Below are 23,637 nucleotides of genomic sequence, written 5' to 3'. Positions count from 1 at the left end.
CTGTTCTGAGAGCTCCTGCTACACCGCAGCCCGGCCGACCATCAGTCTGATGTTCAGGACACACACACACACACACACACTCACCAGTGCTACATGCTGCTGTATGCAGCAAAAGTGAAACAGGATTTAACCCAAGGCTGCACTCAAACAGCAGACGAGTTGAAGTTGAATCAGACTGAAATGATCATTATGCAGACTACGGACTTTCTGAATCAACAGAATTAACTCATTTTCACACTTGACTAATTCATTAATGATCAGATATTATTTAAAGGGGACATATTGGGCTCATTTTCAGGTTCATACTTGTATTTTGGTTTCTACTAGAACACGTTTACACGTGTTAATATTCAAAAAACACTATCTGTCTAAATATACCTGTGTTCCCACTATCTGAAACGCTCTGTTTTAAGCCCTTTTCTGGGAGAAGCTCAGGCTGTTCTGATTGGTCAGTGTTTTTCCGGGTCTTTGGAATCTGCGGTCTTGACATCTCTGCATTAATGTACCCTCTGTTTTCAGGAGACTAATGAACAGAAGCTGTTTAAGATCGCCAGCGAGCTTTTGCACACAGAGAAGGCCTACGTAGGGCGACTTAACCTACTGGACCAGGTGAGAAACTCAGAGAAAGCTCCAGTTCAATTCTGCTTTTTTGCCATAGTAAAAGGTTTTAAATGACACAGTAGAGTAACCTTTTCCCTACTAAGATATTTGTAACTTAATCGTTCTATGTTTTCAGGTGTTCTGTGCTAAGCTAATGGAGGAGGCAAATAAAGGAACGTTCCCTGTGGACGTTGTGAAGAACATCTTTTCCAACATCGTCTCCATCCACGCTTTCCATAGCCAGTTTCTGCTTCCAGATCTGGAGAAACGAATGGGAGAATGGTGAGTGTCAGTCTGTAAATAAATGACAGTAAACACAATAGGGTTCTGTATCAAATCTTAGCTGCCTTCACATTGTCTCTTGGTACTGAAAAACTGACGATGAAGCTGCTGTTGAGGATGATGAGGTCAGACCCATGTACTCATAAGCATGAGGATGATAAAAAAATCAGTAAATGGTACAACAAAAACAAACTACCACATGATGGTTAACAAATTTGCCGCCTTCTCTCCCTCCCCCCAGGGCGTCCACGCGTCGCATCGGTGACATCCTGCTGAAACTCACACCCTTCCTCAAGATGTACGCAGAGTATGTGAAGAATTTCGACAAGGCCATGGAGCTGCTGAAACAGTGGACTGATCGTTCACCTCAATTCAAGGCCATCATTCAGGAGATACAGGTATGCTAAAGTATTGTTCTAATGTGAAAAGCACCATTCTTCCCTTGTTTTTGTCAATATCTAATAGGGTTGTGATTCAAAATATATTTCACATGCACAGAGTCAAGAGGTGTGTGGTTGCCTGACACTTCAGCATCACATGCTGGAGCCCGTACAGAGAGTCCCTCGCTATGAGATGCTGCTGAAAGACTATCTGAAAAAGCTGCCTCAGGACGACCCTGACCGACGAGATTCAGAGAGTAAGTCCAAATACTGAAAAATTCCCACTTCAAGGAGTCATTTTGACTTTCTCTATATTTAGGTAACCCATCTGTTCTCCCCCCCCCAGAATCATTAGAAATTATCGCCACAGCAGCTACTCATTCCAACAGCGCCATAAGGAAGTCTGTAAGTACGGACGTTTGAAACCATCTTCTTTAGACTGACAGAATCTCTTCAACATCCAACTAACATTAATGTCCCGTCCTCATTTAGGAGAATTTGAAGAAGTTGATGGAGATATATGAGATGCTGGGGGAGGAGGAGGACATTGTTAACCCCTCTAATGAGTTCATCAAAGAGGGCCACATCTTGAAGCTGGCGGCCAGGAACACCTCAGCCATGGAGCGATACCTCTTCCTGGTGAGAGAAAATGTCTAGCACACAAACATCTTCTTGTCTAATGAGGGGAACATGTTAAGGCAAGACTTTGTCTGCACAGGTCAATTGAAACAAGTGAATAATTTCAAGTCAGGAACACTTCTGTGTGAGTGTACATCAGGGAAAAATGAAAAACTCTATGATTGCCAGATGATGTGATTACATTCAGTCTGTTTTTTATTAGCTTCAGGCCTAATGTCTCCCATCTGTGTAATACAGGGTTACCTGCAGAGTTTAGGACTGCCCTCTGTGGAAGAAAACAATACCAGGAACCTAAACTAGAATAGCGCTGATCCATATTCAGAAAAAATTTTTGCTTTTCTGCCAGTTCAACAATATGCTGCTGTACTGCGTGCCCAAATTCAGTCTGGGAGGAACTAAGTACACTGTGAGGACGCGGATCGGGATTGACGGCATGAAGGTCCTGGCAACGACCAATGAGGATTACCCTCATACCTTCCAGGTGTCAGGGAAGGAGAGGATGCTAGAGCTACAAGCCAGGTATCATACAAAATACAAGGTTATTTAAAAAAATAATAATAATAATAATATTTTCACAACCCCTGCAAAAACACAACAGCCCCTTCCACATTGAAGTGTATAATTGTATGTTATTTGTACCTATACTGTATAATTGCACATGTATAGATGGAAAACCAGTTAAATGAGCATCCATATTTAAATCCTGCAATCTCTAAATACTCTTTGACCACAACCAACTGCTATGTTGGTGAGGCTTGTTAAGTCACAGGGAGAATATCTCATAAGGTTCCGGCTATACGCACACATTTTAATGCTTATTCTGGCTTAATTTTTCCTCCTCAGCTCAGAGCAGGACAAGGCAGACTGGATTAAGGTACTAACAGTACAGTCACAATCATTTAATTTTCATATTTGATTTGATGTGTTTGAGGCTGGTGTAGAACGAGACATACACAAGTTTGGTGTTGGTTTTTGTCCTTCAGGCTTTCCAGGAGACCATTGAGATCTTCCAGCAGAAAAACGAGTCATTTAAGAATGCGCTGAAAGACGTGGAGGAAGTGTCGGTCAGTGTTGCATCAAAACCGCACGCACAGTTATATTGATACTATTCTCCGCTGTCACACTGACTGTTTTATTTGGATTTAGAATGCAGAGCTGGGAAAGCGCGCCCCTCGCTGGATCCGCGACAATGAAGTAACAATGTGTATGAAGTGCAAAGAGCCTTTCAACGCTCTGACACGGCGGAGACACCACTGCAGAGCCTGCGGCTATGTAAGTAATCGTGATGCTGTTATGCCATGCATAATGCATGAACATGAGGTGGATGAGAGAGCATCCACAAGGGTGGTTCAGTCAGAGCTCACAATCGAATTTCAAACGTAAGACAGTGTTGATTTTAAACAAAAAGAAATGATGTGATGTCAGTAAAATACACAGGGTTTATAATGATATCAGGTTATTTTTTGTGGGCTTTCATACAGGAAGATTGAATGTCTCCCATGTTATATTGACACTGTCAAAAATGCGTATGTATTTTTAAGTTTTAAAGGGATAAGCTCATTTTCAGGTTCATACTGTTTGCGTTTGTATTTGTATTTTGCATTTCTACTACATGTTTAAATGCTATAATATTCAAAAAACACATTTTTTACTGCCTTATAATAAAAAAGGACATGGAAATTTTACTTTTTACAATATGGGGCCTAATAATAAAATAAGGTAACAAAATAGTATTAATACTTCACAGTCAAACTAAATGACTTAAAGATAAAATAATGATTTTGGTTAGAGCATGGTATAGATGATATTAGTACAAATTTCTCTTCTCTTCCATTTCCTTACAGGTTGTGTGCTGGAAATGTTCCGACAATAAGGTGGCACTTGAATATGATGGCAACAAAATGAACAAAGTCTGCAGAGACTGCTTCTCCACCCTGACTGGAGAAAGGGTCACCGAAGGAAAGAAGAAGGGCATCCTAGAGGTAAAGAGGATACAGTGATGCATACATAAATACTCTCACCTGCTAGGAGTTTCTAAATAAAGAGATAATCGATATTGAAATACAAATGAATTAAATCGAAAGTCATTTTGGGGCCATTTTGTGCTTTATTGATCTCGTGCTAATTTGCGATAATTCTCCCTTTGCAGATCGAGGCGGCTCAGTTCACAGGCAGCAGCATCATGTGTGGCTTCCTGCAGTACTGTGAAAAGAACAAACCTTGGCAGAAGGTGTGGTGCATCATCCCAGAGAAGGAGTGTCTGGTGCTCTATCTCTACGGAGCGCCGCAGGTAACACAACAGCAACATGAAGCAAACACTGGATAAATCATAACAATTTAAAATCTATCCATAATTAACCTTCTTTTCTTTCCTGATTGTTCTCCTCAGGACGTGAAGGCCCAATGTACTATCCCCCTCCTGGGCTACTCTGTGGATGACAGCACCCGGCCCGCAGACCCCCCGGCCACCTTCCGCCTCTCTCAGTCTAAGTCCACCCACAACTTTGCTGCTGAAACTGATGAGCTTAAGCAGCGCTGGCTGAAAGTGATTCGAGTGGCAGTGACGGGAGAGGTGCCAGAATGCCCTCAAACCAACGGCGGCAATGCCAACATGATGGACAACAACAACACACAAGAAGCGGCTACTGATAGCTCATAAGGGTGTGTTTTCTATGTGGAAACCGCTGCTGTGGATTGCTCTAGAAAGACAGCATGTGCAGTACACAGCACAAAATACAAACGCACACTCTCCATGCTGTCCTTAAATCTTTAAGACAAGTGGAAAAAAATCTGTGCTGGATAAGCTGCCTTTCCTTGCCACTCTCCTGTTTCCCAATTTCTTCCTTGATTCCCCCCTAAACATTCACAAGAACTAATGATTCATTGCTAGAGCTGTGCTGGATTACTGAAGGACATGTCTAGTGCAATAAACACTAGGGCAGAGGGGTCTCAGGACTGATTGACTTCCCTCTAACAGGCACTATTAAGGACAGCTCAAACACAGTCTTCATATACATCTATAATCTGTGTCAGCTCCTCTTGAGCCAGTGGACTACCACAGACTTTCAGCGCCCTGCACAGGATGTGAATCAAAGCAAAAGGAAGGTCCAAACTAGGTCTGCTGGTGCTGTAACTCCCTGTTTTCCTGTACAGTATAAATGTTTTTTTTTCTTTTCAAAAAGGAACAATTGTGTTTTTATGTACAGAAATCAATCCTAAATGTTGTTTTGATAACAGAAAACATGAAAGTATGCTAAAAATATTTACAGTATTTTGCCCTCTCTTTGTTTGAGAAGATGGATCCAAAACTGGGAAAATGATCACATGGTTGGAAAAGGATGTTATCATTTCCCTATCACCCCTCAGTGAAAACTCAAAAAGTCTACTCACTCTGGATGCATGTTGGCTGATCAGTCTGTTTTACAGTTGGTTGCACTTGTCCTGTAGTGTGTTTCCTATGACCAAAGGGACTCATTTGCTAAACTAAAACTTTTTTTTTTTAAACATTTGGCGACAACACGTATTCTCATATTGTCAATTTCCTAGAAAAAGTCAAAATCAAAACAGCAGAGGCTGAATCCCCACAGTATAAGCCAAGCTTAAAAAACAGGACCCTTCAATACCCATAATGCAACAGTGACTTGCATTAAGCCTTCTCCGCCTGTTGAATACCCACAATGTCAGATATTCGAAGATTCGAGCCTAGCTCAAGATAACCCTGATGATGTCACAACTTTTTTCACAGCTTGAGTAGTGCCAGTAGTTAAAGCAAGAAAGGATTTGAGAGTGTGCAATGTATTGAATTAAATATTATGAGTTTAAAAGTGCTCTATGCCTGAAATCAGGCATGGTGCCTGGGAACTTTAAGTCCTGTAGTACAGGTAAACTGACCTTAATGTGAAAGATCAGTGGAGTCCCTTTAAAGGTATAGCCATCTCGGTAGAAACTACAGTATATAAAAAGGTCACTAATCTTTATGGTACCCCATTACGTATTGTCATACATCGCCCAACCTTATAGCCCGGAAAGTGCTGTTTGCATTAAAATGGCACTCTGCAATCATGTCTATTCTAATGTGGTAGTCATTCATGTGCAAAACTGAGGGTGGATGGTAAATGCTTGTCTAACTACTGGGCAGTCATGGACAGTAATTCACGTAGAGAGGTGAACAGGGATCATCAGTTTTTCTTTTCAGAATGCTGAACAATCACGTATATAGCAAGCTGGTGCGAGAAATGTAAATGTATTTTCAATGCTGTAATTAATTTTATTTAAAGTAATTTATAGAGAATGACGAGCATGATCTGTTAAAAGTAGCACAAATTTGTCCACTGACTGGCAACTAAGAAGTGCAGTACAGTAGGTAGAGGTTTTTTGTTTTTTTTCTGAGAGCAGATGTTTTTCCACTAACTCATCCAACCTTGGTTCTTCAGTGTGACAGCAACCGGTCATAGCACTGGACGGACTGCGTTCATTCACATAGTTCTGTTTGCAGAGCCCCCCCTGTGCTGGATGATGGTGCTCACTTGAGTCTCATCCCTCTGAACTCTTTCCCCTCCTCAGTGTTCAAATAAAAAACAAGAGCACAAAACTTCTCGTCTGTAAGATCTGAATGTATATCCAGATTTTCATGTCTGCTCATCCCATCCCCGAAGGTTCGAGAATCTACGCACTTTACAGTCTTATAAAGTGTACCTTTTAAAGAAAATAAACAAGATTAAATATGATATGGGGATCTTGCTTGTTTGTAATGTGTGATTGTTTCTCAAATTACTTCACCTACATGAGTTATAGCAATGCAAACCAGTCCAACACCTCTGGCCGCGTTAGTCATTGTGAGGCTTCTTTAACAAAGAAACATCTTGTTTTGATTCCTTGTTTTGCTTCTCCTGACTTCTGAAGTTTTTCACAAGTCATGTACACATATGTATGTGATAAGTGAAGCCCTAAAAAAAAACAGCAACATAGTACACACGCATTTAACAGATTTAGAAAACGTTTATTTTCACAAAAGAAATCAAAGAAGAAATCAGACCAGACAAAAGAATATCAAACGGTCATAAGCAGTAAAAATTTCAGAAGTGTGTTCTGCAAATTGCATATCCGACTTCTTTGATAAACACTCCTTGCACAGTGCTATTCAAACATAATTCATAAGTAACACATAATGCACCATATGCTGTGATTGGTGTTAACATCCCACAATACTCAAGAGAGGAGCTGCAACAGATGAGTGAAAAGGAGAGATGTTGGAATCCTTGGTAATTTTTTCTGGTGTTGCTTGGTTTTGAGCCTATATCAAAATGAGAATTTGGGTCTTGGAAAGTCTTTGTATTTGTGTGTGTCTGTCTCAGCTTTTGGGCTGTCGCAGCAGGCCGCGGATCCTGCGAACCAAAGCCTGGATAAAGGTGTAGCGGGAGCGGACCTGGCTGTACAAGCTCTCCACTTCCAGCAGCTTCCTCTGCAGAGCCTCTCCGAATCCTGCAGCCATGTCGCTCTTCAGCTGCAGTCACACAAACAGAAGACAAGACAGATAAGGAATAATGTAGGTGGTAACATACATACATATGTAAACAGATGCACGACATGATGTTTTACAGAGCAGCCTTCAAAGTGTAAACAACATGCTCATACCCATGTGTCATTTCTTACCAGGTCGAGGTCTTGCTGGCTGACTCGTGACAGACCGAGGCCACGACCTCCACTTGCCTGCAACCCGCCAAACGAATCTGAAGAACATGAATATTTAAATTAATTGATTACGATCAAGCTAAATTCACTCAATTCCTAGGAACAATAGCTTTCCAGGTGACTTTTCCCAACTAGGGCTACAAACTGCTAGTTATGCCAGGTCTGCATTAAATGTGTATATAACTAACATCTTTTCTCACCGTCTGTGAGGCGAGATCTATACAAACTGGCTCCAGGCATCAGGGAGTCCTTGGGGTCGGTGGGAGTACAATGCAACAAGTAGTACTCCAGGTGGCGCCACAACACAAACAAACACGTCTCAATAACATCTGAGGACGAGGCGGGTCAAGGCATTTCACAGCAATTCATGATTGACATCTCTTCATGGTGTTATTCCAACTTACTAAACAGAACTCCCAAAGATCAATATGCAATAACGGGCTGGATGCAAGTTGATTTTTATTTCTGGTCTGCTGAAAAGGGGTGAAAAAAAACTGTAGTCCTGTGAACAAATCTGTGCCTGTAAGTGGCTAAAGGATACAGGAACACAGGGCCAGCAGCTTGGCTCTGTTGTTGATAAGCTGGACCAGTCGTCTCTTGGCCAGCAAGCTCCTCTGAACTGATGAGATTTTCTCCACCCCTCCTGGGCCTGACACAAGGCCTTGGCACAACTACAGAGAAAGTGTCTGTGGTTAGAACTAAAGACAATGAATGCCAAAAAGGGTAGATAAAATAAAAAAGTTACATTGTATTCACACCTTTGTTTACCTTAACTTAAAATGCATCATTTATATAACAGTTTGAGTGTGAGACAGTGATCAGTGGTCCTTTATTACCTCCTTGAGCTCCTCAGGAGGCAGCTGATCCAGGCTCTGCAGCTTTCCCAAGCTTTGTCTGTGACTCTGGTGGAACCGGAAGAAATCTGCAGCGCTGTTCTTCAGCAGGTACAGGACCAGACCCAGGCTGGGGGCCCGGGAGTAAGCCATTGATGGCAGGGCAGATGAGAGATCTTAAAAAAAAGGAGCAAATAAGGTTCACTGAAGAGAGTGAATATGATTCAATCTCATACTTGTAGAAGTGCCTAAGTGCTGCTGGAAATAAAAATTTTACTTGTGGTAAAGCTAAAATTTTCTCTAGAGATACATTTATCAGAGCTGATCCACTATCAGACACTGAAAAAGACATATCACAAACGATAGAGGACTAATACCATTTTAAAAAAGACAAAAAGGTATAGGTTGTTCACATAATACACAGTTCCTTGAGTCAATTCACTTTCCTCCTTTTGAGTATGGGCAGAATATCACCGACCTGAGCGTCCTCCGTCCCTGCCAGCTGGCTCGCTGCCTGACGGGCTGAAGAGGCAGATGCTGAACTGGGCCTGGGCTGAGCTCTGCAGCAGCAGGGTTTGACAGTACTCCATGATGTTTGCACACACCTGGGAACAGAGGACAGCACCTCTCAGGTCAGTGCCAATAAAGTACTGATGAATAATCATGACTGCAAGTACAAGACTTCACACATTGTTTTGAAGTGTGTCCATTTTATCCATTTACCAACACTGTCCATTACACTGCTGGAATATGTGAAAGGTATACTTGGTAAGTCTTACAAGGAAGGCACAACTTGAAATCTATGGAGACATGCTCATACAAACTACACTGCTGAAGGAATTACAAAATACCAGGTAATCACAGGCTCAATCACCCTGCCCATAAATCTCTTACTACTCATTTACAGAATGCTTTTTTTCAGACCTGTTGCATTGCCACCTCCATCTCCTCTCGTCTTTCCGCGGAGTCTCCAGGTGCAGCAGTCTCTGCTTGCTTTAGCAACCTCTCCCGCTCACTGCCTGCCAGACGGCCAAGCAGGGACAGACAGAGACGCTAAAAACAAAGACACGGATTACCAACTGAGCAATTCACAAATTGGAATGGAGATGCGTTAGCAGGGATACAGAAGAAGCATGGCAAAAAATGTATCCATACTACATATGATAAAAAAAACAATGGCAGCTATCTAACCTGGAATCTGGTGATGTGACCCTGGAACTCCATAAGAGCAGCACTGTTGACGTCCCCACCCGCCTCAAGGGCACCTGAGACCAAGCAGTACATGAACAACACAATTCAAGCATTCTCTGATGTGCATGTATGTGGTCTGAACAAAAAAATTAGAAAATACAGTATAATAGACAGCAAAGTCAATAGGAAGAGAAGAATGACTTAACATTGTACCTGGCAGAGCTGTCTTACTGATGATGCCTGTAAGCAAAGAGAGCTCCTGCAAAGCTCCCATACTGAGCTCCTGACAGCGCAACAGGGACTGAATGGTGTCTGCATGAACTATCAGCCACTGGAGAACCTACACACAAAATGTAAGGGTGATGTTTAAAGAACTTTGATTTTCACAAATACTACTATGATGTTAATGCTTAACAAAGCACACGTATGCACACACTGAGCTATTTTTAAATGGCACTTAGATACAATACAAATTAAAATTGTCCAAAATGGACTCATTTTCAAATTAGCATCAACACCAGCTAAGGTCTATAGTCAGTATAGTCCCACAACAGCATTTTATGACTTAATGGATTAATAATATAATGTGAATTGTCTTTGTGATATCAATTGTCATGTGCTTACCTGTGCTGCCCCCTGCTGGTGATTCATGGTGGTAGAGGTCAGAATCACCTGAAAGAGCCTTAAGGTCGGTAAGAGAATTTGCCTGTAGCGGTCCATAGGGCTGGGGATGAAGCCTGATGGGTCCCTCATCACCCTGTAGACCACAAAGAAACAGAGACAAACTTAGGCAATACTATTACCAGGAAGCTTAAGAACAAAGGTCATTTGAGAAAGAAGCTAAATTCAGTTAAACGCAGAGCATGCAAAAAAAGCAAAAGAAAATTCCGTAAGGAACAAGTTGCCGACTCACTACACTAATCTGGCCAAGTCTAAAACTGCTTGACTTTTTGAGTTGCAACTAAGAAGCTTCTGGTTGTGCTGCTTTAGTGAGGGATTGGATTACCATTTTCGCAAATTTGGTAAAAATGAATGAATTGAGGGTCAGGTCTAATTGTAAGAAATTGCCATAATCTGGGGATATTATATTCTAGATAACCAGTTCAAAAACCATATATCAATAGTATCCTAATGTTATAATACTAAAAATACAGTTGGTAACTAGGCTACCCCCTCTTTCCTTCCCCTTCCACATCCATACCTGTGTGCATCACTGTCAGGTACCATGTCAAACACCTGGCACTCTATCAGCTGTGCCACCAGCCCACAGCGCAGCAGCTCCACAGCACCCTGACCTGTCTTAGCCACACGAGTCAGCAGAGCCTGAAAACACACAGCAGGGTTTGTACCTTCATTATCCTGTAGCAACAGGTCGAATGGTGCTTGTAGTAAAAACTGTGTGAAATGCAGTTTGTCTAAATGAGTGCAGAATCCTCACCATCTTGCTTTCGTAGATGTAGAGTGGTTTGAGGAGGGGTGGCTGAGGAGTGAGCAGGCTCTGCAGGGCGGCATCATCCCGTCTCAAGCTCTCCACTAGCGATCGCAGGTAACCACTGTTGCAGACGTAAACCAGCCACTGACTCTGACGGTCTATGGACAAGATCCGGTCCAGCACAGCCAGCGCCAACATCTGACAGACAGGGATAGGGGACAAAGTAAGCACTGAGAGTAAGAGCCTAGTCAAAAAATATAAACATAGAGGTAGTTGTCTCAGTTATTGAGGTTAACTTTCTCTCATGCATATTTAGCCTCTCAACAGAGCTTTGTAATTCTTCTAGGCTTACTTTATTTTACTATGTTCTTGGAACCAGAGTACACAACATTAAAAAAATATCTGCATGAGGCTGAAAATGTTAGAGTAAGTACATGAGTCATATTGGTATATGAACCGTATGGTTTGCACTTACCCTGCTGATTTCATGGCCATCACAGGCGTCCCGACACACCACCTCCATGAGAGCCTTGCCATAGCTCTCAATGATAGCGAGGTTTTCTCTCTGCAGTTTGGAGAAACCATCTTCAGGGGCTGTGAGACGCTCCCACATTGCTTTCCCTGCTGGAGGGACGGAGAGATTTTCTCAGATGACCAGTCAACATCTTTACATTGTCCCTTTGACATAACACCACATAAATAACTTCTCTGTAAAAACTGGCCCTATAGTACAGTATATATAGTACATCAAATATCAGTGTTGGAAAAAGCAGGGATGTCAGTTTCATGCTTGAAATGAATAATATGAATTATGAATATGAAACTATGAAGTTCCCAGGCTGCCTCTATCAATGAGTCTGTGTTGTACCTGTCTGCAGAGTGTCTGGTTCATCAGGTTTCTGGGCAATTTGAAGGTAGTACAGCAGGGAGCCGTACAAGTGAGCACGCAGACGCTGGTATCCACCTCCTTTAAGTGTAAAAGACAATTTTAGAAATTCTAACCTGACTGAGGTTTATCCTAGAATCATATACCATGTGAGAAATGTGGATTTATGTCATCACTAACCTGTACAAAGAATGAAGTCCAGCAGCTTGCGGAGAATAAGGTGCAAGGCAGAGTTGGCGATGGATGCAAAGCCAGAGGATGCTTCTAATGCCGCCCCCTGCTGCTGCTCAGACAGGACTGATTGGCTGAGGTGGGCTGTCAGAGTGAAGACTGCTCCAGCAACAATGGGCATCAGTTCTCCTGCTGCATCCTCAGATAACACCTGGGTAATCGTGATCAACATTTACATTTAGTTGTTCTTACAGAAACTGATAAGCTATTTTTCATTTTTTTCTATTCAATACCCAAGTAAGCACTGAAAAGGATTATCATTAAAGATGTATCTTGTCAAACATTTTCAGAAATAACTACATCCAAAATACAATAAATATGCCTGTTTGCCAAATCGAGCATGAAATATCCAAACATCCTCACTGACTTTATCATGCAGGTCTAGCAGCAGGTCTCTGATGATGAGCTGCCTGTCTTCAGCGGGTATGAGATCAGCAGGGCAGGTGGTCAGCAGGGTCTCGACCAGGCTCCTCCAGGACCGCAGCGCATGTCGCTTTGCACTCAAACTCCTACGGACACGATTGCGTTCCACCACTTGCTGCAGGATGGAGTTCACCTCCTAGAGGAACACACCCAGGGACAAAGATGAATGAAGGCAAAACAGTTTTAGCACCAGCTTCACAGCATTGGTAACAAGAAATGCCACCTGGTGGTTATTCTAGCACCACAACACGCTGCCAACTTACAAAAAAATGAAGTCCTACAGTCTTAGTACACTCACCTCCATTAAAAGGGGCCTCTGTCCAATGGCAGCCATTCCCTGCAGTGCATTGACCTCAGCGACCAGAACTCTATGTAGCAACTGTTAGGAAAATTAAAAATAAGATAAATCAGTGGAAGATCAAACACCAAGTAAATAGTTGAAACAACACAACAGAAGTGATTAGGTGTTCACCCTGGAAACCCACCTTAACGTTGCATACAGTGTGTCCTTGCTCATTGACATGCTCACAGTTGGAGATCACCTGCTCTATCTGAGTGCGCTCAAAGAAGTCCAGCTGCAGCAGCTCAGGCATATCCTGACTGAAATCGATGGCATCCAGCACACTCAGCAACTTCCTGCGTACTGATGGCATCAAACAAGGACAAGGTGAGAGTAAAAGTCAAAACCAATCTGCTATAATTCTTATATTACTGCTGGAATAAATAACTTGTAAAAAGCCCTTGAAGGTTGGCTGTGAAAACAATATCTGATTTAAACACGGTGGCACAAACCTTTAGAAACCGTGTCAAAATGCAGGAACCCGCTGACCGATCTGGTTTCTTCCTCCATGCCTGATTCACCATCAGCTAAAAAGAAAAGATAAGAGGTTCTCAGGTTCATGCATTCATGAGCTTCGTTGAGTGGTCATGGTGATCGGAAGTTTGAGTGTACATGTAAGGGTGTGTGATTGTTACTTTTGTAGTATCTGCAGGCTTTGGCAAATGTACATGTTTTAATACTCATTCATCCTAAAATACAGACAATAGATATACCTGAATGTTGAGTGTGTGGCTGGTCATCCAACAGGAGGCTGACGAGGCGTTGTGTATGTGAGCGCTGGCGGTTCAGTGAGGTCACTCTCAACTCAATAGCAGCTGTTTTAAGGAGCCAAGACATCTGGGAGAGAGGAGCGATCTGATTACCTGAGGAGAGCAGACAGTAGTATCAAAGCAATGAAAAGAAAAGACTTGTCACTTTCACTGTTTTTTTTTTTTTTATCAAAACCCTTATTCCTATCAATGTTCTGCGTTCCCTGCCTCTTTCTTTCATGTTTATTTTAGTACTCACTAGGCAGGCTGAAGGGTAGGTGCTGCAGGTGAGAGAACAGGAAGTCCTGACTGGTCCTCAAATAGCGCATGGTGGGTCCTGATGTGTCTGGGCAAGCACACAGCTGGTAGATCACCTGAGAGAGGGATACAATTACAGAGACATGCAAATAAGACACAAATCCTCCACAAACTCCATATATAAATGCAACCAACTAGGCATAAAATGCAAAAATGAAGGTTTATTTTGAGTAGAAGATGACGAGTACCTGGTAGCAGAGCTCAGCTAGGTGTGGGGCCTGCTGTGTGAGTACAGGTCCTGATCTCTTCTCAGTGCCTCTCTGCAGCAGACTCAAGATGGCGTGCAGGCAGCTCCGTGGACATCCCAACACACCTGTAACACACAAATGCACCGTCAACTAAAAAGATAACATTCAGGTCATCTGATCCCCTTTCCATCTAGCGATCTGATTGCCTCATCAAAACACTTATTCCTATCAATGTTCCGAATTACCTGCCTCTTTCTTTCATGTCTATTTTAGTACTCACTAGAAACCATCAGGTGGTTTTGGTAAAATCCCAACAGGGACCAAAATTAACACCCTAAAGGGGCCTTCACATGATAAGCTTTTTGCGCTGGTCTCACCATGAGGTGGGGCACAGGGACCCAGTAAACAGCTAAATCGACGTTAGTATTAAAAACAACCGTTAGCTCGTAAACTGCCTATTCACAAACCTGGTGTGACTGCTTATAAACCTCCAAGCATAACGTTTTCTTTAGAGACTGTGATACGACTTTAATGTAACTTAAATAGTTTGGGAAACTCGGACACACAAACAATAAGTTTTTCCTCCATCTTTCTACCCGGCTTGATGTCTCTCATTTCCTAGGAAACGGAAACGTCACACTCAAAGCTTCTATCTCATTGGTTGCACTTTTGAAAGGTCAGCAGCAACCAGGTCAAAGTTCAACTGATTTGAACTTTGAGCGCAGCGGCAAGAGGCAAAATTTTGTGCATCATGTGTAGGGGCCTTAAGAGCTAAAGCTGACCTGGGTCCTGGAGGTTGGTGGAGGACACAGGCTTCTTGACTTCATAGCCCAACAGATACAGGGCCAGATTTGGAGTCTTGAGCTCCAAGGAGGTGATGAGCAGGTTCAGCATATGGATCTGGGTTTCATGTCGGATTCTTGCAACCTTCTTTTGTGGGTCAGCGTCTGCATGTGTGGTGGTAACGGAGGTCAGTTTGAGCATTTTGATTCACAGGTTTAGCTTTTACAGTATGAAAACAGCAGGACTAAACTAAATACAGAAGATGGTGCAGTTTTTAGGCTGATGAAAAGATGCTTCTCTCACCATCTCCGTTCTCTGTTCCCTCCTCAGCCTCTTCATTGTCCAGACACTCCACAAAGCCTGCCATAAGCTTATCACTCACAGCCTGAGGGACAGCGACAAAAATCGTCCACAACTTCAAACACGACAAAGGTTTTTACAAATCACAGTGTGTGTGTGTTATACAGGTTACAGAAACAAAAACAAATTGCAGTGTTTGTCTAACTAATACATTTTGGATTCATGTCATCCACATTGAGTCTATATAAAGAAATTGAATGGCATCCAGGATTTACTTTAATTAAAATACATTAATAAGAATTTATAAGACTACTGTACAATATTTTGGTTACCATTTTCTCTTGCTTAGTGCTTATAATTTAGCGAAATATTGTGAAGCTTTGCAGGAAAAGTATTTTTAATTTGTTAAGATTTAAGGCTTATATATACAGTATATAACGAATATATACCTGGTCGTGTGTGAAATCTCCCACCAGCCTTGTCTGAATGTTGGGGTAGTTGGCAATACGACGCAGGATCTTGGCACTCTGGAAGGCGGCCTCTGGGTTGGAGCTGCTGTGGTACAGATACCTGCAAGGGACGAACATGGGTCACCATTAAGTTATAGTCATTCTGAACAAATTAGCCTTTTAAAGAGTTGGATAAAGGAACATGTTATAAGGAAACAGAAACATCAACAAAAAAAACAACACAGACATGGGGTCCATACCACAGTTTGTATTAAAACCTGGATGCTATTACCTGGCAATATTGACAATATGATCTGCCCTTCGAGTTTGAGGACTGATCCCCTGGAGGAGCTGCTCCAAGGGAGAAACCAGCAGGGAGGCCTGGCTCTCCCTGAGGAGGTCCATGAACACAACCTCCTTCTGTAGAGCCAAGTCCAGCAGGCACAGGCAGTGCAGCACTGCCGACTCCAAGAGCTTCTTACCTGTAGGGGAAGAGTAACGGATCATTTCATCAGAACAAACAAATACACACACAAGTGATTGCTCTTTCTCTGACAGCAGGTGCATATGTTCACTCACCAGGGAATGGTGCATAGGTGTCCAGCTGGCGTACACCCTCCTCCAGCAGACTGAGGCAGAGCGCCAGCATGGGCGAGTCGTTGAGCAAGTGGAACATGATGCTGTGGCCAGGGGGCTTGTGGGCCGCGACTTGCTCGCCCTGCAGCTCCACCATCTCCTGGACAAAGTCTGACGGCTGGGGCTCATATTCCCGCAGCAGCTTGTGGAACACTTCCAGGACAGCATCAGCAACCTCCCACTAAGAGATGAAAAAAAGAAACAAATGAACAGATGTATGTGTAGTTTAAAGAGCATACATGCATGCTGCAGCTACATGCCTTCACCTTATACTTTGGGACACAGTAAGAGCACTACACAGCACTTTACCTTCTCAGCTGGCCGGTGATATGCTCTTGTGGGGAAGGGGAGGAACACAGTGTCACGCAAGAAGTTCAGGTAGGGCTGAAAGCCTGGCACGCGTAGCCCTGCCCCTAAATTAATGGGCAGGCTGCTCTCGACCAATGTGCTGATGAGATGGCAGAAGGCTCGGGTCAAGGGATACTCCTCGCAGCTTGACTCTATCTCATTCAGCTCCACCTGAGAGCAAAACCAAAAACTAATCAGAAATTTCCCCACCCAAATGTGCATCTTCTAACAGGTTATATAAATATTCTGAACAGGACATTTTTTTTAACTTTGATGAGAGATAAATGTTATTTTTTTTAGTCTTTAGCTTTTTACCGAATTAAATCAAAACTTGTAAAGTAACATTTAAAGATAACAAGTCACTTCCTGTCCGCGTTATTTTTAATCACAACAACATATTTGGGTCAAGTATTCCCTTTAGGTGTCAGACAAATGTTATCTTCATGCTGACAAATTAAATAATGATCCTGACAGCCACAGGTGGTCTAACTGCTGTCTGTAAGAACTAATGAAGCATCTAAATCGTATATTGAAGTTAAGAGAGACATGGAATAATTCAAAACTTTCCTTTAAATTGGGTTGAGTAGTGTGCATCAAGTTCACTATGCACAAAAGACTCACCTCAATTCCAGCTGCCTGCCTCTGTCCTGGGGCGCGCACTGTCTGAAGGATCTGTGGTAAAAGATCATTTAGTCAGAAAACTTCCAATCTTAAACAAAATATCTGACTACACAGCAAACTTCAAAACTCAAAAAAATGTCATAACACTAGAATAATAAAGTGTTTAGATAAAGATGATAGAAAACACACACCGTTTGAGAAAACTGTCAGTTACTGTCAAAATAAGAACACTTCCCAGACTTGATCCTGAACATTATATAGATATCAATTACAAACTTTCAGTAATTATTCCTACTCTGCGGACTCTCCCTCTTATAAAATCATCAACTTAAATGATTCTTTTGATTTATAAAGGCTGACCTGCGTGTATTCCAGTGACTGCCAGAGTGAAGCAGCGATCTCCGGCGACTTCCCAAAGGCTGCCAGGCAGTTCAGGACCTCAGCCTTCAGGACGGGAGGAACGCTACACTGAAGCAGCCCCAACATCACAACAACTGGGGTCCACTGGGGATGCTCACACAACGCCAGTCGAGCGTTTTCACTCTAAGGAGAAAATGAACCACACAAATACAGTTAGATAAGAACAATCTCAGCCACCTTAACGTAAGGAATTCAAAATAACTGGATCACGCATTTATCTTGACCTTTATGATAATTAGAACCCATGTGATGTGAGCATATAAGCAAATATGCCCATCGTTCTAGTGAATGTTGTTACATACCCACGTAATGATGGTGGTGAGCAACTGCAGAAATGAGGTGAGTCCTTCCATCTCTCTTTGGGTGATGCCCCTTAGTGGTGGATGGCGGTATTGTGTTGCGTCTGGATTTGGAAAGTCTCGCCGCAGGTTCTCATGGTAGAGCATGAGGGAGTGAAAAAAATGTTCCCAAGACACCGGGCTGCCTGAACCTCCCTGGATGTTGTCACCTGCAAACATGTACGTGAAGGTAGTTTATATTTGAATATGTATTGAATTAAGCAGACTGATATCAATATCATTTAAATGTGAAGTCATATTAATTAGGATTTGAAAGTTGCTACATTCCTTTAATATTCACTACTAGGGCTGTAACTAATTACTTCTTTATTGTCTCTTAATCATTAGATTACTTTCTCAAGTTGTTTGGTCTAAAAATGTCAGAAAATGGTGGAAAATGTTAATCAGTTTCCCAAAGCCCAAGATGAAGGACTCAAATGTCTTATTTTGTCCAAAACTCAAGGATTTTCAGTTTACTGTCATAGAGGAATAAAAATATATATATAATATAATCACATTTAAGGACCTGGAATCAGAGACTTTTTCTTCGTAGAAAAATTACTAAAATCTATTATCAAAAATCCAATGAATGTGTCCTTGCCAAGAGACCAAACAGCATATCAAATGTTCAACAGTTTTAATTTAAGGTATCATTCTGAAAATCTGTTGATTCAATCCCAGGAAATGAATTTTGGAAATATTTTACTTTACACCAACAATCTGTTCTTACTGTGTGTGGCTCCGTTGGTTTTAAGCAAACTGAAGGCGTAGTGAGCACACTGAGGACCATTGGCAAGGCCTATTAGCATACGGAGATAGGAAATGTAGAGGGTGGAGGGCAGGAGGTCTCCCATCTGACGCACAAACTTGGACAGAACCACCTGCATCAAAGCATACAAAAAGAATAAAAAACAATTCAATAGAAAGAAGAACAAGGTATGAAAAACCTGCTTCTCTCAAACTCCAAATGACCCAAATACAACACTTTAGAAGTTTGCTTCAACTCTCACTACAATTATTTCTGTAAGGAATATAAGGATTTTTAGCACAACTGGGGTTTAGAAAATGCAGTTCTTACCTGTTTATGCGGAGGCCTCTGCAACGCCATTCCCAGGTAGGATCCCTGCAGGGACGTGTGTTGGAGAGACTCTGTGGGACACCAAAACTCCAGACCCAACTCCAGCCCAAATGAGTCCTTACTGTAAAACTCTCCTATCTTAAAAGACAAAGCAGTAACCAACACAGTCAAAACACACAATTGTAAGGTTGCTCATCTAGGAATTAAATATTATTCAACTCCTGCAATCAGTACCTTCATTTTGAATAACGTTTTTAGTCAAAATGTAAAAGATGTATGTGTGATGTATATGTATGTTTGTAAAAAACAAACAAAAACACTGACGAGGGTCATGAGGTGGTCTAAGTCCTTGCGTAACGATGATGGAAGCTCACTATCCATCTGTAGGGACATGTGCACCAGACGGGCATCCTCATCAGCGCGGTTACGAAGTTGTTTCACCTACAAATACAGCAAAATATGTTAATTGCCTATTTTAATCAGTATGCAAAACAAAAAAACTACAACCTGATAGAACTAATCAGAGACAAGCTGACACTACAACATACACCTGTCGCTTCTCTCACCTTCATTGGCATGAGTGCTAGGAAGTCTGTGATGAGTGAATGGAGGCGGCGGATGTAAAACTCTTCCTGGGCAAAACTCTCACATCCCAGGATGCCCTCCTTCATAAACAGGAAGACATCTCCCAAGAGAGCCTGGTCAGCAAGTGCCTCGTCTGCTTCAGTGAACTCAACCAGGGCTGCACAGCACACACATACAAATATACTACATCTATATATCTGAGACCTCATATTTATTCTAACAGCTAGAAGGTATATTTAGTGCGTGTCCAAGAAATAAGGACCATACCGCATCCCTGTGGTAGCTGAGAAAGGACCCTCAGCGATAGAGCCCAAGCCAGTCGACACACAGCCTGCAGACCTGAAAGCTTCCACGGCTGGCCATCCATCAGACGGCTGTGCACTGCAGACACATACTGCCTCTCAGTCAGCAGCGGCAATGCCTGAATCAGATCTAGAGGAACACAAAGACAATCCTTCACTAGCTTTAGAAGAAAAACACTAAAACTCATAGCAATTTTGGGATGCAAGTAGTTTGTTTGCGTGGATTGGAACAGTGGCTTTACTCAAAGTTAAAATTATTCACATTATATGCATTTAACATGTTACCTTCTCTATCTTCTGTTCCCTGTTCTACAAAGCTCACATCCAAACAGTAGAGTAGTGCCATGACCAGAGCCAGGTTAACACTGTCCAATGACCCATCCGCTTGAGCTGTCACTGTCTCCAGGTGGCCAATAAGAGCCAGTGTGTCATCTTTAGACAAAGGTGATTGGCAGGTCCATGAAAACAGGCTGTCTGCCAGGGCCTGTCGGCACTCTTTGATGAGGTCAGAGACCTGGGGAGAAGAGAGGGCGTTAAATGTAGTCCACATTCTTCTACTCCATGTTTCTTCTTCAGTAGACACAGAAAACGACTGGCTTTGCACTAGTCAAGTTTGTAAGAAAATGTATATATTGCAATGATGATAATCTCTGTTTCAAACGCAAAAGAATTGCTCCCACCTCTTTCCTGTGTTTCTCATTGCCCAGGCCACGCTCCTTCTGCAGCCGCTCAAACTCACGCGTCACATTTATCTCTGACACCAAGGTTAGGACGCGTTTGGTTAGACCCTGGTTCATTAGTTCATCTGTAAAACGTGTCGTCAAAGCCACCAGCTCTGCACTGCGAGAAAACAAACAACAATACAGGTTAATAACAACAACACAGGGTATTAAGATGAATCAACAGGACAATAACATGCTCACCATGTCGTCTATTAAAAGCACCTGTTATTGCTTAAATGTACAAACTGTAGATAACATTATTACCTCAGGTCCAGGGTGAAGGTCTTGCCATGGCGTGACTGGATGAGTGTGCGCAGGGAGTTGGCCACACAAAGTTTTCCATCCCAATAGAGCAGCACAGCGACTAGACCTCGTGTCAGACCTGGAAAATGGGGCTGCTGTTGCTCACCTGGAGACGGATGCATTCAGAGAATCAATTAAGTGAAGCATCAATGTCTTTACTACTGTAAGTCATGCAAGGCTTTATTTCTAAGAATCATGGATTTGATCAGGAAAAACTTAAAACAAAATGCCATTGATGGGGCGACCGGTGGCTGAGTGGTAAAAGCAGTCCCTGTAAAGGTCCTTGAGGCAGCGGCCGTGGGTTTGACCCCAACCTGCTTCCCTTTGCTGCATGTCTCCCCCTCTCTCTCTCACCCCATTTCCTTTCTGTCCTATATAATAAAGGCTTGAAAAATTGCCAAAATAATCCCCCAAAAAATGCCATTGACAACTAATGGAACTCCTGTATATATAACACAACTTACTACATAATACCCGCTCACCATATTTACATGACTTCTTTTATAGATTTGCTCGCAAGTGATTTATTTTTCTTATGTCCACTTTACCTGCCAGCAGAAGCTCCAAAGCTGCTAGCTCTCCAATATCAAACAAATCGCTGAGGATGAAGGCCTCTGAGAGAAGCTGCTCTGGAAGGAGCCGTGACCCCTGCTGACCTTGGATTGCGATGCCTTCTGTGCTGGCTTTACGCACCTTCTCTCTTTGCTCTGCACTCTTAGGCTAAAAATGAAGAGAAGACCAGATGGTTTAGCAGAACAGTCTCAAGACACACTGTTAAAAAAAAAAGTTTTGTCTGCACTAAAAAAGATGCAGAATGTACACGGTAAGACTTCTACTATAACATTAAAAATATGACATGCATTACAAATGATGTGTTTGTGTTTGCACAATATGCATCTCACCGGGTTCTTATAGAGTGAGAGAAAGTGCGGCTTGTGTTTCTTCAGCTGCAAGTCCAGGAGGTGGACGCTCTCTGGCTGTCTTCTCAACACTGCCCCGTCCACTGTCTCCCACAGCTCCTTCAGCGGCCCCCACAGACTGGCTCCTGAGTGCGTAAAGGGGTTTTCGGAGATCTTGTATTATCGCACATGCACATAGATGATGATCCCACACCTACTGTGCCAGTTATCACCATGCTTGCCATTGGGTATTATGTTGACATATTACCGCTTTCAGATTGAAACAATGAGTCATAACTAGTACAGATATGATGGTGGTGTACAAACACCATACAGAAGACTGATGACAGATGGTCATGTGATTGACCGTACCAGCTAAATTCCTTTAATATTAGCCTTGATTGTTTGCTATTACGGTTTGTTATCACTGATTTAGCCTCATAAATGAATGAATGAATGGATGAATGAATGATGTATTGCGAATACATAACATAAATAAAATAAATATTACAATAAAAGCTAAAGGAACAAAATCCCAATATTAGCTTAAAGTGTCAGAAACAGAATAGGAAGAAGCAAAAGCAAATTCAATCATACCCCTTTCCCACTACTACATAACATTAATCATAATAAATGACTTCATATTAATATCATATCCTATCCTGAACACAATTTACTACGTATGAATACACACACACATCATACAAATGAAAACATACATGTTTACATATAAACACCACAGAAAATAAATAATGTAAATAAACATAAATTATCCCCTGTAGCTTGTGAAAATCAAATTAATTTTGTACAGCTTTTTAAACTGGGTCACGCTTGGACATTTTCTTAGCGATACAGTCAATCTGTTCCACAGCTTCACTGTAAAACTTGCTCATAGCCCAGTGACAAGAGAAACCAGAGGCCAGTCTGGACCTTTAATGCTTAACCGTTACACGAACTTTCCTGTAAGTTGGGCGAGACGCGCAATAATAAACCCAGGACAGCCTGACAGAGTGATGCCAAATATGTATCTGCTTGTTCCAGTTTGTTTCCAAATAAGTAACGCCATACAAGTTTGCGGACCCATTAGATAGGAGCTGCGGCAGAGAAGTCACATCTCCCCTGTATTGTTAATTTTAATGTAACAATGTAAGTAATCAACGCTAAGTGTAAACGTATTTGCCAACCGAATAATTGTTTAGCCAACGTTAGCTAACCTAACGTTTACTTGTAGGCTAGGCTAAAGTTAGCCTAGCAGCCAGAGTCATCATCACCATGTGGTCAAAACATGACATGCGACAAAACTGACGAATATAGAAGTGCCTATCTGTGAAATATCAATCAATAGCATCTGCTAGGAATAAACAGAATTATGCTACTTAATGAAATAACTATAGTTCATACCCGAATTTACCGCCATCTGCGCCGCCATGATGCGCTCGGAGAATCCGACAGAAGCTTCTGGTCTGGTGCCGGTGTGAAATTCAAAATGTAAACACTTGATTCAATATAATTCAAATGGTCTATTTAAATGTGAATACTGGGTAATTAGGTCGGTAAGATATGTTAAACATTGCGGTAGCGCTGTATAATCTCTTCAGGCGAGGTCCTCGCACCGGTCGAGCTGTGACCATAGACATAATGTGCCCGTCTAGTTGGATGGGAATTGTAGT

The 23,637-nt window shown here is 42.2% G+C and overlaps 2 protein-coding genes across 3 annotated transcripts in view; one reads left to right on the top strand and one right to left on the bottom strand.

The window, feature by feature from the left end:
• Positions 1-6,599, top strand: part of fgd4a (FYVE, RhoGEF and PH domain containing 4a) — a 55,245-nt gene extending 48,646 nt beyond the window's left edge. For both annotated transcript variants that reach the window (XM_083916123.1, XM_083916124.1), the window contains exons 6-18: positions 520-609; positions 737-882; positions 1,124-1,280; positions 1,381-1,519; positions 1,609-1,667; positions 1,755-1,901; positions 2,248-2,420; positions 2,745-2,775; positions 2,885-2,965; positions 3,048-3,173; positions 3,746-3,883; positions 4,051-4,191; positions 4,291-6,599. In XM_083916123.1, coding sequence (XP_083772249.1) covers positions 520-609; positions 737-882; positions 1,124-1,280; positions 1,381-1,519; positions 1,609-1,667; positions 1,755-1,901; positions 2,248-2,420; positions 2,745-2,775; positions 2,885-2,965; positions 3,048-3,173; positions 3,746-3,883; positions 4,051-4,191; positions 4,291-4,560 — 1,698 coding nt within the window. In that variant the 3' untranslated portion in view covers positions 4,561-6,599. The remainder of the gene's footprint in view (positions 1-519; positions 610-736; positions 883-1,123; positions 1,281-1,380; positions 1,520-1,608; positions 1,668-1,754; positions 1,902-2,247; positions 2,421-2,744; positions 2,776-2,884; positions 2,966-3,047; positions 3,174-3,745; positions 3,884-4,050; positions 4,192-4,290) is intronic.
• Positions 6,600-6,961: 362 nt separating this feature from the next.
• nup205 (nucleoporin 205) lies at positions 6,962-23,407 on the bottom strand. Its single transcript, XM_083916514.1, has 42 exons — positions 23,369-23,407; positions 21,971-22,113; positions 21,617-21,788; positions 21,030-21,174; positions 20,724-20,883; positions 20,329-20,557; positions 20,009-20,173; positions 19,723-19,898; positions 19,481-19,597; positions 19,157-19,294; positions 18,809-18,959; positions 18,043-18,248; positions 17,681-17,863; positions 17,321-17,371; positions 16,661-16,870; positions 16,295-16,532; positions 16,008-16,197; positions 15,716-15,836; positions 15,270-15,351; positions 14,966-15,130; positions 14,184-14,308; positions 13,937-14,051; positions 13,642-13,791; positions 13,381-13,455; positions 13,074-13,231; positions 12,887-12,967; positions 12,533-12,724; positions 12,115-12,316; positions 11,917-12,015; positions 11,524-11,672; positions 11,055-11,246; positions 10,818-10,939; positions 10,241-10,373; positions 9,830-9,956; positions 9,617-9,690; positions 9,350-9,478; positions 8,904-9,030; positions 8,429-8,601; positions 8,134-8,263; positions 7,793-7,921; positions 7,554-7,630; positions 6,962-7,404 (listed from the first exon to the last, which is right to left on the bottom strand). Exons 1-42 carry the CDS (start codon positions 23,394-23,396, stop codon positions 7,252-7,254), a joined length of 5,982 nt encoding a protein of 1,993 aa, XP_083772640.1. The 5' UTR covers positions 23,397-23,407; the 3' UTR covers positions 6,962-7,251.
• Between the last annotated feature and the right edge of the window lie 230 nt (positions 23,408-23,637).

The sequence above is a fragment of the Echiichthys vipera genome (assembly GCF_963691815.1).
Source record: "Echiichthys vipera genome assembly, chromosome: 7".
Taxonomy (NCBI): Eukaryota; Metazoa; Chordata; class Actinopteri; order Perciformes; family Trachinidae; genus Echiichthys; species Echiichthys vipera.
The sequence above is the reverse complement of the archived record's forward strand: the minus strand, read 5'-3'. Positions and strand labels throughout refer to the sequence as shown.

Excerpts from the sequence above, each read along its gene's own strand:
- nup205 (XM_083916514.1), bottom strand. The coding sequence starts at position 23,396 with ATGGCGGCGCAGATGGCGGTAAATTCGG. Across the intron at positions 21,175-21,616 it reads TTTGGAGCTTCTGCTGGCAG|GTGAGCAACAGCAGCCCCAT; the intron begins GTAAAGTGGACA and ends ATCCGTCTCCAG. Across the intron at positions 13,456-13,641 it reads GCCACACACTCAACATTCAG|CTGATGGTGAATCAGGCATG; the intron begins GTATATCTATTG and ends TTTTCTTTTTAG.